At 34.5% G+C, this 11,165-nt stretch overlaps 1 protein-coding gene and 1 pseudogene across 2 annotated transcripts; both read left to right on the top strand.

Moving 5' to 3' along the window:
* Positions 1–1,790, top strand: IAA29 (indole-3-acetic acid inducible 29). The gene is made up of 4 exons (XM_089782718.1): positions 1–398; positions 584–825; positions 906–999; positions 1,289–1,790. The coding sequence occupies exons 1-4, from the start codon at positions 106–108 to the stop codon at positions 1,338–1,340; spliced, it is 681 nt and encodes a 226-aa protein (XP_089638844.1). The 5' UTR covers positions 1–105; the 3' UTR covers positions 1,341–1,790.
* Positions 1,791–2,793: 1,003 nt separating this feature from the next.
* Positions 2,794–8,745, top strand: LOC110410164 (uncharacterized; annotated as a pseudogene). The gene is made up of 21 exons (XR_016350898.1): positions 2,794–2,970; positions 3,059–3,231; positions 3,518–3,601; positions 3,700–3,856; positions 3,944–4,015; positions 4,093–4,164; positions 4,283–4,354; positions 4,465–4,536; positions 4,869–4,940; positions 5,051–5,122; positions 5,204–5,275; positions 5,422–5,493; positions 5,618–5,671; positions 5,889–5,960; positions 6,540–6,608; positions 6,696–6,758; positions 6,932–6,976; positions 7,082–7,146; positions 7,278–7,654; positions 7,826–8,021; positions 8,205–8,745. The product of XR_016350898.1 is annotated as an uncharacterized LOC110410164 (transcript).
* Positions 8,746–11,165: the final 2,420 nt, after the last annotated feature.

The raw sequence follows: 11,165 nt of genomic DNA, 5'->3' as shown, positions 1-11,165 counted from the left end.
CAGCTTCAAGCAGAAACAGCATTCGCTTTAAGCCCCCATCTCCCTAGCTTTTGTTTCATATTTTATTGGGTTTAACGTTTGTAGTACTTTATTTTCCATCCGAATATGGAGCTTCAACTGGGTCTTGCTCTCCCAACTCCAAACATAATCAAGGGGTTCGACTTGAACAACCTCGGACTCGACCAGCTGAAAGAAATGGGGGGTTTGGAAGCTTGGAACCAGGCTGGTGGCTGTTTCGGGGAAAAAGATTGTGTTAAAAACAAACGTGGTTTTGAGCAGGCCTTTGGAAACTTCACTGATGACTGTAAAGCAATGCCTTTGCTCCTATGGAGTGGCCAGCCAAACGAGGAAGAAGATCACAGGGATCAAAAGAAGAAAACTTCTTCCTCCATCGCTGAGTAAGTTCTTTTCTTTTTTCAGATAGAAAACAAGAAAACGTTAACTACAAACCTGATACATAATTCTTTCAGTTTGTTCCAGTAAGTAAAATGGCAAAGAATCGGATTTCATTTTGAACTTGATTCACTGATCAGAAGCCAAACAAACATCATCTGATACTGACAATCGCTTTTTCAACTGTTAGGAATGATGCAGAGGAAGAACAAGTGGTGGGCTGGCCACCTATTAAGTCGTGGAGGAAGAAACTATTCCACCAGCATCAGGCTGGCAGGATTGAGAAAAACTGGACGGCAGAGAAAGAAAATGGCAGATCCATCTATGTCAAGGTGAAGATGGAAGGAGTAGCAATAGCAAGAAAGGTTGATGTAAGGCTTTACCACTCGTACCATGCGCTTACAAACTCCTTGATCAGCATGTTTGTCAAAGGTAAGTAGTAATCAACCATACATGAAAATTCTTTCCACAGTCTCAACATTCGGTTGATCTGTTGTTCCTGTCTTGAACAGGCCAAAAAAGTGATGAAGATGATTACACACGTTATACTCTCACCTACCAAGACAAAGAAGGAGATTGGCTGATTGCTGGAGATATTCCATGGCAGTACGTATATTTTTCTACCCTTTTTTTCTAGCCTTTCAATCAAATTTTCTAGCAACGTTAGCCAATTGTAGAAGGACAAGAAGAAGAAATAAACAAAAGAAAATGCTCGATGTATTTGTTTATTTAAAAGAATTCTTTTAAAATAATAAAAAAAATAAATATTAATACAATTTCTTTCTGTTATAATTTCTTATTATTTAAAGAATTAGACTCGAATCTTTGCTATAAATATCAGATGACTTCTTTCTATTATAATATCTAAATAAATTTTTCGATGTTGGTTTTGCAGGGTTTTTATTAGGTCCGTGCAACGATTGAAGATAGTAAAGAACTCGGGATGAATGAAAATGAATGAATTTGGACTCAACTACTAGGATAAGCTCAAATTTACTAGTTTTGCCTACACTAGTACTTGGGATATGATCAATTCCTTCCAATAAATAGTTGTAAAAGCTCTAAAATGAGTGTAGTGTGAAAGCATATATATGTACACTCTTGCAAGAACAAGATGAGTGAAGCATAATTAATTAATTAGCTTGTTAATTAGGTCAACTTCTATTTGATGTATTGAGAGCCTAGTTTAAGTTAATTCATGTTTAAGTTTGCAACCTGTCTTTATTAGTTTCCTTTTTTGTTCAAAGGATGTTGCTACCAACTAAAATCGTTGAGTGCTTTTTTTTTTTTTTTCATTTTGGTATTCCTTTTTACAAAGGGGAGGAATTCCCCTATAGTTCTAAAATCATATTAATTGTGTTTTTTAATTAATAATAATGTTGTTTAATTTGTTAGAAGATGATAGAAATTTTTGGTTTAATGATTCGTATCATTTACTTAAGATTTAAGATTTAGGATTAAGAAAGACTACCATCATTTCATACATGATAAAACAAGACTAATTTATGCAAATTTTAATCTTCTCAAAAATATTGTCTAATAATTTAAAAAAGTATTAGCAATAAAATATGAAAAAAAAATTTATTCATCGTACAAGAATTAATTTTTCTTTAAAAGAAAAAAATGTTTCAATACTGAGAATTTATTAAAAAGGAAATAAAAATATAAACTTCTTAGAAACAGAGTAAAATTTTTTTAAAAAAATAATTTCATAATTCATGCATGTTTAGAAATTGAAAACTTATTTTATATATAAAATATTTTACGGATCAACCCATAAAACATTCATTTTGAACCGGAAAGTGTTATATTTATTTGTCATTAAAATTTTAGTAATTTTGTTTGTAATTTTTTTAAAAAAAGATTAATTTATATTTCCTTCCCGAAAATCACGGTGCTATTAGACAGTGAAAAATGCTGTCCGAAAATCAGTAGCTTATGATAAGTCAAAGTACGTATGACGCAAAGTGCCAGTACAGATTGACTGACGCAAAGCAAGAACTATCAAGGAAACTGATCTCTGAGCCATTGTTTCTGCTTCAGTTTCTTGATGAAGAGAATCATAAAGAAAAATCTTCACATGTATGGAATACCATCAAGGAGAATTATAGACTTGTACTACTTTTTTCTTCTTCTTTTTTTGGGTATTTTTTAGATACTTTTTCGATTCACTTCTCGAAGAGTATCAAATGGAAAATCGAATGGATATCTGAAATTTTCAATTACTTTATTTAGTTTTTCAATGAAAGAAAGTATTTTGATGCTCTTCAACTGAAAATTCAAGGTATTAATCTGATAACAATCAGTATTTAGCTCTTAAAAGTAACAACTTTACACTGTAACATATACAAATCAGTTTCCTCTCTTGTTTTGATGTGGGGTTGAAGTTTGGAGCAAGAGTGCCAGAGATCAAAGACTGATTTCCTTTCCGGATGGAATATTTCTGGGAAAACAATATGAATGGTGAATGGGAAAAGAAAGCAGAGAATTATGTTTCAGCATTCACACAGAAACAGGATGATTGTAATAGTTATACAAAGAAGATGTTTATGGAGTTGCAGAAGCAGAAAGATACAGGTATGAATATGTTTCTACAGCAGTAGGATTAGCTGCCACCGCGGAATCTTTCAAACTTATTTTTGATCGTCCGATTAACTTTTAGCAGCTGAGATGACTTAGGTGGGCTCAGGAACCGCAATTGAGATCCTCTGTGGAAATCTTGATGGCGTATGTGGAAAAGGGTACAAAGGGGTAGTTGTTATGTTAACATCAGAGATACTAAACAAGCAGTAAAATACAAGTATCGGCTTTTCCCGGGAAACATGAAACATGGAAGAGGTAAGAATTTCTACAAGATTTCGGACGACTCTGTTTTGGTCTTCGCTTTCATGGAATAGAAAATGCTTTTGAGGAGAGCTAGTCAAAGAAAGACTCCTGCATAATGACTCTGCTAAGTCTGCTTTTATCTTTGTTCTTACATAACGTCAACGAATCTTCACTATCAAAATCTGTTTCTTTCGTTTGTAAATTTTATGGCCGCCCTGGTCCTCTGTACTTATCTTCCTACTGTTTGCTGTGCCTATTTGTATGGCTTGGTGGGTGCATGGTTTCCATTACTACTCAGCTATGGGGTTCCTTAGCTTTTCTTTGCTCGTTCTTGGGTTGCTTCAGCTTGTTTCTGCACAACAAAACACTGATCCAAATGAAGGTTTCTATAAGCAAGCTGGTTACTTTATGGATGCTTCCATTAATGTTTCAACTGGTAATTATGTTCTAAGTTTTCTCATCTGCCTTTTTTTGGTTCAGTGGCTGCCCTCAGGAAGATCATAGATTACTGGAACTTGGGAAGTAAGCTGAATCTAACCGTTGACCCCTGCAGCCGGAACGCAACGTGGACCTCAGAAGATTCAAATCCTCATGTTGCCTGTGACTGCTCCAGCAATCCCTGCCACATCACCGTTTTGTCAGCTTACAAGCACCACCATGATCATTATGTTTATCATTTCCCCCTTGTATTAGTTTCATTATCCTGATTTTTCAAAAATTGCAGGAAGATTTATGCTTTGGATATCAAGGGTGAGATACCCAGAGAAGTGTTTGAGCTTAAGGAGTTGATGGACTTGTATGAGACCAAAACTTGGAACTTTCGTTCCTTTATACCCACTTTTAAATTGATCTGACATCCTATCTGTGATACAGGAATCTAGGTCAGAATGTGTTAAACGGGTCCATTCCTGCTGAAATTGGACAGCTATCAAAAATGCAATACCTGTGACTGTCATAACTTGCTTGTTTTGAACTTTACTGCTGAGTTCATGAATTTGCAGGATTAATGCATATCTGAACTTGAACTAGTCGCTGATGTCTTTTTGTTCGGACAATTCAACAGTAGCCTAGGCATAAACAATCTCACAGGTCCAGTGCCCCCCGAGCTTGGCAATTTAACCAAGTTGCTTTCCCTGTTAAGTTCATATCCATAGTTTTCCCAATATCTTTCCAAAATTTTTGTTTTAATGTTAAGCCCTTTCACTCTAAATCCTGAATTTTTCTTTCGCTATTTTTGTGTTGCAGAAGTTTTAGCTCAAACAATTTCTTCGGACCATTACCCAAAGAGCTTGGAAGTTTGACATCTTTGCAGCAGCTGTAAGTAGGGCAACCTGAATTTTAGATTTGGGTTCCTCTTTAATTCACTTTGTTAAAGGCAAATGAGAACAAGCTGGTGTTTTCTTAGCAGTAACTCAATGGATAGAGACTATAAATTGATCTTTTTTACAAGATCTGTTGGATGTTTGTGCCCGTTCGTGGATTGAATACACTGAGTGTCTTATCTGTCTCAGCTTCCAACATAAGTGTAACTTAGTGTGAATTAAGCATTAACATAAGAACTTATACTCTTCCACCACTTTTAAGAGTTATTAATGTATTATGTTTTTCTTTGCTTTCAGTTCTAATTTATTATCAAACTTTCCTTTCAGGTATATTGATAGCAGTGGAGTTAGTGGACCAATCCCTCCAGAATTTGCAAATTTAAAATCCCTTCGGATTCTGTACTTCTCTAGTGATTATTGAACAATCTTTGAAGATAGATATCCTTGATGGTAGAAACAGGAAAGAAGTTGTTTGAAAGGTTTATTTTCTTTATTTTGACACATTTCAGCTGGGCATCTGATAATCTCTTGACTGGGAAGCTGCCAGAATTTCTTGGGACCTTTACAGATTTCAGAGACATGTATGCAAAATGACTTTTCCTTCAGCTATATAATGCCATTGGTATAGTAATAAACACTGTTGAGTTTTCTTTCTTCGACAGGCGGCTTCAAGGGACATCTCTTGAAGGTCCAATCCCAAGCAGTTTTGCAGCTCTAACTAAATTGGAGGACCTGTAAGGCCTTTCACTTAGATACAGTGTGATCCTAACAACTAAAATGACTTTCTACTTTCTATTGAAGCAACCACTTGTTCCAGTGATTGCCTTTTTTATTTTATAAAATTTGTGCATGGCTCACTTGAAATAATCAATGCTTATAGGAGAATTGGTGATCTGAGTGGGGAAGATTCCTCTCTTGATTTTTTAAACGACCAGACAAGTTTGTCCACACTGTAAGAGATTTATACTTCATAGTATTGAATCTGTAAACAATGCTTTCTTCTTTTTCTGCTGCTGTAATTGCTTTCATATTTGTGTCACTTACAATCTTGAATGCAGATCTTTGAGAAATTGCAGGCTATCGGGACAAATACCAGAGCGTCTTGGCAGATTCACCATGTTGCAATACTTGTAAGTTACCTTGTTATTGATTTATAACCTTTTCTCTACCTGCAGATCAATTTGATCTCTATTTTCCTTTCTTTTTGCAATTTTCTTTTCTTAAACAAAGGGAGAGCATGCACTTTCCTTTCCCCTGCATTTTTCTGATTGCTGTGCGCTGAAAGCAATTTAGCTGTTCGGGAATTATATCACCTTGTCTTTTATCTGGATAAAATCTTGATTTCAGGGACTTGAGTTTCAACGAGTTGACAGGTCAAATACCGATCTCATTCCGGGAGTTCTCTTCATTGGAGTTTTTGTAAGTTCTCTGACCATAGCTCTTCACTGTCCAACTTGGTAGGATGTGACCTCATTTTCGTTCTCTGTCACATAATTTTTGTGTTGTACCTTGTCAAGTTCATGGCATGGACTTTGTTTGCTTCCATAAAATACAACTCGCTAACATTAAATTTAGCAGGGAAGATGCAAATTCTTCAACTACATTTCCATGAAGATCTATCTTTTCGAATACTATCACATTGCAATTTGGGTTCTGACACAGCTTCCAAAAGGCATCATGTCCTTATCTATTAGATTTGTCATCCTAACTCTAGAAGGATAAACCCCTAGTAACTCGAATCCTGTGGGATCCAATCATGAATAACTCGGTGTGAATTCAGTCAGAAAATTTTTGACTGATCTCATCTTTCCCACGTAGTTGATTGAAAAGTTGGTTTGCGCAAAATCTTAAGTGACTTTGAGGAATAATGGGTTCATGAGAATTCAATCTGGGAAAAGAAACACCTCAGTTTTCCATTTTCTTAGGCAAATTCTTTCTCAGTACCTAATGGCGGAAACAGGGATGCTGCATCAGTCCATCTGATTATACATGTCGCAGGTATCTTGGAAACAACAACTTGAGTGGGGAGTTGCCCGAAGGCATCGTAACTCCAGAGCTTATTGCATTGTAAGTGTCATGTTGAGTTTAATTACTGAATGCTTTGCTTCTTCAGCCACGAATCTGTTCTCGTGGATATTGACTGCTTCATTGCAGGGATGTTTCATTCAATCCCCTTTCTGGAAATTTACCTCCACAGTTTGCTAAGGTGAAATCAATGTAAGTTTCAGTTTTCCTCTTTAATCCTGTAGGTATACCCCTATTGGTGAGTAAAACTCATGCTTCAAATCGAGCAGTGATCACTTTTTAGTGAAATTCTGTGACCAAATTTTCCTTGATGTTGTCTTGCTGCTCCGATTGAACAGTAACTGACTTCCCCTTTTCATACTCAGGAATGTTGTTGGAACTTCTATCAATGCAAATGGGTTACAGGACAAGTAAGCTTTTTCTTGAGATTCATATGTTCATGTTTTAGTTCTAGCCTTCCTTGCCAGTACTTCCATGCAAAGATTGACAAACCATGTCAATGATGATGAATACAGAAAGGTTTCTGAGATGCTGGAGTGCCTCCAAGGCAAAACCAAGTGCAGAAACAAGGTTCCTTCCTGTGAGTGTAGCCTTTCAATTTCTTTAGTGTTATTAACATTCTTAAGAAATGAAGAAACAATCACACAATGCCATGAAAGAAATTCTGATCAGACTATGATTAATTCCAAGTTTTCCTTTTTCTTTGTGCAGCTTCGTTTTCTATCAAGTGCGGAGGCACAGCTCAGAAATCCGCATCTGGCATTGAATTTGATGATGACTCTGAAATACTTGGAGCCGCCTCACTGTACACAAGCACTGACAATCACTGGGCAGTAAGCAGTGCTGGAAGTTTCGTTTCAAACCCGAATGGAAATATATATATTTCAAAGACAGATTCTCAGATCACAGGAACTTTAGAGTCAGAGCTGTACAAGACAGCAAGGGTTTCACCAAGCTCTTAGAGGTACTATGGCCTTGGTTTAAAGAATGGGAAATACAGTGTTGAGCTTCATTTTGCTGAGATAGCAATGGATGACTCCCTGTCTTGGAAAGGCCTGGGGAGGCGCTTATTTGATGTTTATATTCAGGTATGGTGAAAAAATCCAACTGCCCATCTTCTCTTGAAATTCAGAACAAGCTGCCCTTGCCCCCTGTCTAACATATTCCAATATGTAGAGCAATTGACACGGTAGATATGTAGGCTTCAATCCCCTTTTTTTTTCTCGCATCTCACTTTAAATTTAAATCGGTTGCTCAAGGGTGAGAAAGTTCTTCAAGATTTCAATATCCAGCAAGCGGCTGGCGGATCCAAAAAAGCCTTGATCAGAACATTTGAGGCAAATGTGACAAACACAATCATGGAAATTCACTTCTTCTGGGCTGGAAAAGGCACCTGCTGCATTCCATATCAAAGCACATATGGCCCCCTAGTATCAGCAATCCATGCATCTCAAGGTTTTTCTTATGTCATCATCTTAGGTTTAACATTCTATGTTACATGGATTCTGAATCGTGTCAGACACGGGTACATGTCCAAAAATATCGAACACAAATACATTAAAATGAAGAATCCATGTAACATAAATAGCAAACTTATTGGATTATCTTAGCTCCTGACGATCATCAAACTTTTGTCAGTATCAGAAGGTGCTGCTGCCGCTTCCAATCACAACCGAGTGGGACTAATTGCTGGAATTGTATTGGGGGGTGCAGCCGGGATTGTGATAGTGTCTTCCATATTCTTCTTATGGTGGAAGAAGGATCCACAGGGACACATGAGAATCTTCACAGACTCACCAAGGAAACAACTAGCATAAGTGCCCCCCCACTCTCTCTCAGGGCTCAGCCTGCTGTATAATATGTACCTAAAACTGAAAAATCCTGAATAACAATGCCTCCGCACCCAAACATGGTGCTCAAGCTGGTTTCTTGGGTCCTTGGCCTTCCAAGGGCCAGCTATGAACTACCAGGGGGCCCTAATCTGAAGCAGAAAATTGAACCATAAATAATCGATGGTTCAGGCCTTGATGTGGCTCTCTGTCCCCCTCAAGGTCCATTTGCATTTAAATTATGCAGTCACTTTCTGTCTTTCAGCATCAACGCCCTGTTGTATAATTTATGAAGTTGGTTTTCAGTGGTTTTCGTATTACCTGTTTTTCTTTTTTCTTTTGCTTTTGTATTTTTCTTGATGTCTAGATGTTCCTGATTCCGGGACCATCCTTGCTTTTTCCACTAAGGAACCTAGAAACAATGGATATTTATGGCGTGGAAGCCTTTGGTGGATCAGTTAAAAAGGTTCTGCTACAAAAACAGCTTATAGATACTTAGATTTAAATACAAGGGAATATTTAAATGTTTATATCATCTTTTATTTGAGAGATTTTTTTTAGAATAAAATTATGAAATTCAACAAATTAAATTTAATAATATTTTACAATGTCTATTGTATTGCATTTTATTATTGTTAATTTTTTTTTTAAATTAGAGATTTGTATAGGTATGAATCAAAAGATAGTAACTTGTTTAGGGTACAATAAAAAAAAAAACTCAATTTTATAAATGAATCTAATTCAAAAAACTTGTTTATTATTTAAGCCTTGTCACCTTTTTGTTTTTTTCTTTCTCTTTCGAAAAGAGTAAAAGCAAATAATAAGGTGGAACAACTCAATAGAATCAAATAATTTGTGTACCCAAAAGCTGAAAAACCATTGTTACAATCAATCATAGGGGAATATTTATATATATATAAAACAATATTCTTTATGAGTTGAGCTTTGGGTTTTAGAATTTTAGGCTTACCTTCTCTCATGTCCTTTCACTTTAACCATAGTGCTCCTTTAAATTCTTTGTCTTTTACTATTTGCTTTTTAATGCTTTCACTTGAAACCTCCACTTCCATGCACAAAGCTTTTTCTTCTTTTAATTCTATGCTTCTTTTTTTCTCCCCTAGGACCTGATACAAACGAGTTTCTAACCAATCAGATTCGTATCAAAAATATATATAATTAATAAAAAGAAAAGAAATGTCAATGGGTTTTCTTCAGATCCATATCATGATGGAAATTAATAAAGATTTTTTCCAATGGGAATTGGGGGACATGCATTTTTATATGAACTCTCTTTGTCCTTTGGAGCTTTTTGACAATGGCCAAAACCACAAAAAAGGAGGAAAACACAATGATTCCTTAAAGTGAGGGTAATCTATTTCCTTGCTAGAAAGTTTTATTCCAGTGCTCCCATTTTCGGGTTTCGCATAATTGTTCGATCTCTCAAGAATTTTGAACAGAAATTAGGAATAGTAGCATATAAGGTACTTTTAAACTAATTAAATATTCATATTTTATATGAACTTAATCTATTAATTATATGTAATATACATATTAAAATCTAATATAAAAATAAAAAAAGTTTTATTATTTATAATCGAATTCAAATAACAAATATCATAAAATTAATATTTGTATCTTATTCAAAACTGTTTATAATATACATCAATCTTACTTAAAACAGATCGGATAATCAAATAATGCCTAGTATTTATTTACATACTAAACATTATCATCCATTAGTCAAAGATGCAAAACGTATAGATGACTCTCTCTTTCATTGCCAAGCAGAGAAGTCAAAACACAGAGACGATGAGTGGTCGAGGGTGGGACTCGAACTCGGAATCTCCCAATCCGGAGGCTACTCTATGACATGATAACAAGCTTTTTTTTTTATGGACTTGTACTTGACAATTTGACCTGAAGATGAAAATGGCGAATTTTTGGTCATTTAGACTCTCAAGTCCTGGCCTCTTCGGTCACCACCAAAAATAGAAAATACTAATAAAAAAAACACTGAAAAAAGTTGATTGTTAGTCTTATAATGTCAGCCTTAAAATCTGGTTGACCCCATTTTTTGGATAGCTATGGCTAGACATTCCCCACTCCGTCCATAGGCTTTTTGCATTTTGACGGTTTGACTAGCATTTCAGGTCTATGAAAACTCCACCATGAAATATCAATGACGAATTTATAAATTTTGTATAAAATAATTAAAAATAATTATATTATATATATCATTAACTTAAAACTCAAATATAATTTTGTATGATTATAAACTCTAAAAATAAAATTTAAATAAATATTTATATTTTTAATTTAAAAAATATCTTTAATAAATTATAAAAAACTTATGTTTATATTTTTAAATTTATCTCATTTTAACTTAAAAAGTATATTTGATAAATTATAAAAAATTTATATTCATATTTTAAATTTATTTTATTTTTTACTAATATAAAATTTATAATAAATATACATCAAATTTTATATATACTAATAATAAAAATAATAAAAATTAAGAATAACGATCATGTACTTAGACTACACTCTTGATATATATATATATATGTACAATTGAATGATATATAAATATTTTATATAGTTGTTTTGAATTAAAATATTCGTATTTCAAAATAAAATGAAAATTTAAGGATTAGTTAGATAAAAAGATTTAGTTCTTAATTTAGAATAAATTTTGATAACAAAAATTGAAAGCAAAATTATTTAGGTAGAAATTCCATGTACAAAGGATCCCGACACCCTACCAAAG

The sequence above is a fragment of the Theobroma umbraticum genome, unplaced genomic scaffold (genome assembly GCF_002168275.2).
Source record: "Theobroma umbraticum cultivar Fairchild unplaced genomic scaffold, ASM216827v3 scaffold_56.0, whole genome shotgun sequence".
Lineage (NCBI taxonomy): Eukaryota > Viridiplantae > Streptophyta > Magnoliopsida > Malvales > Malvaceae > Theobroma > Theobroma umbraticum.
The sequence above is the reverse complement of the archived record's forward strand: the minus strand, read 5'-3'. Positions and strand labels throughout refer to the sequence as shown.

Coding starts and splice junctions, on each gene's coding strand:
- IAA29 (XM_089782718.1), top strand. CDS start 106: ATGGAGCTTCAACTGGGTCTTGCTCTCCCAACTCCAAACATAATCAAG. Junction 399..583: donor ACTTCTTCCTCCATCGCTGA/GTAAGTTCTTTT, acceptor TTCAACTGTTAG/GAATGATGCAGAGGAAGAAC. Junction 1,000..1,288: donor GCTGGAGATATTCCATGGCA/GTACGTATATTT, acceptor TTGGTTTTGCAG/GGTTTTTATTAGGTCCGTGC.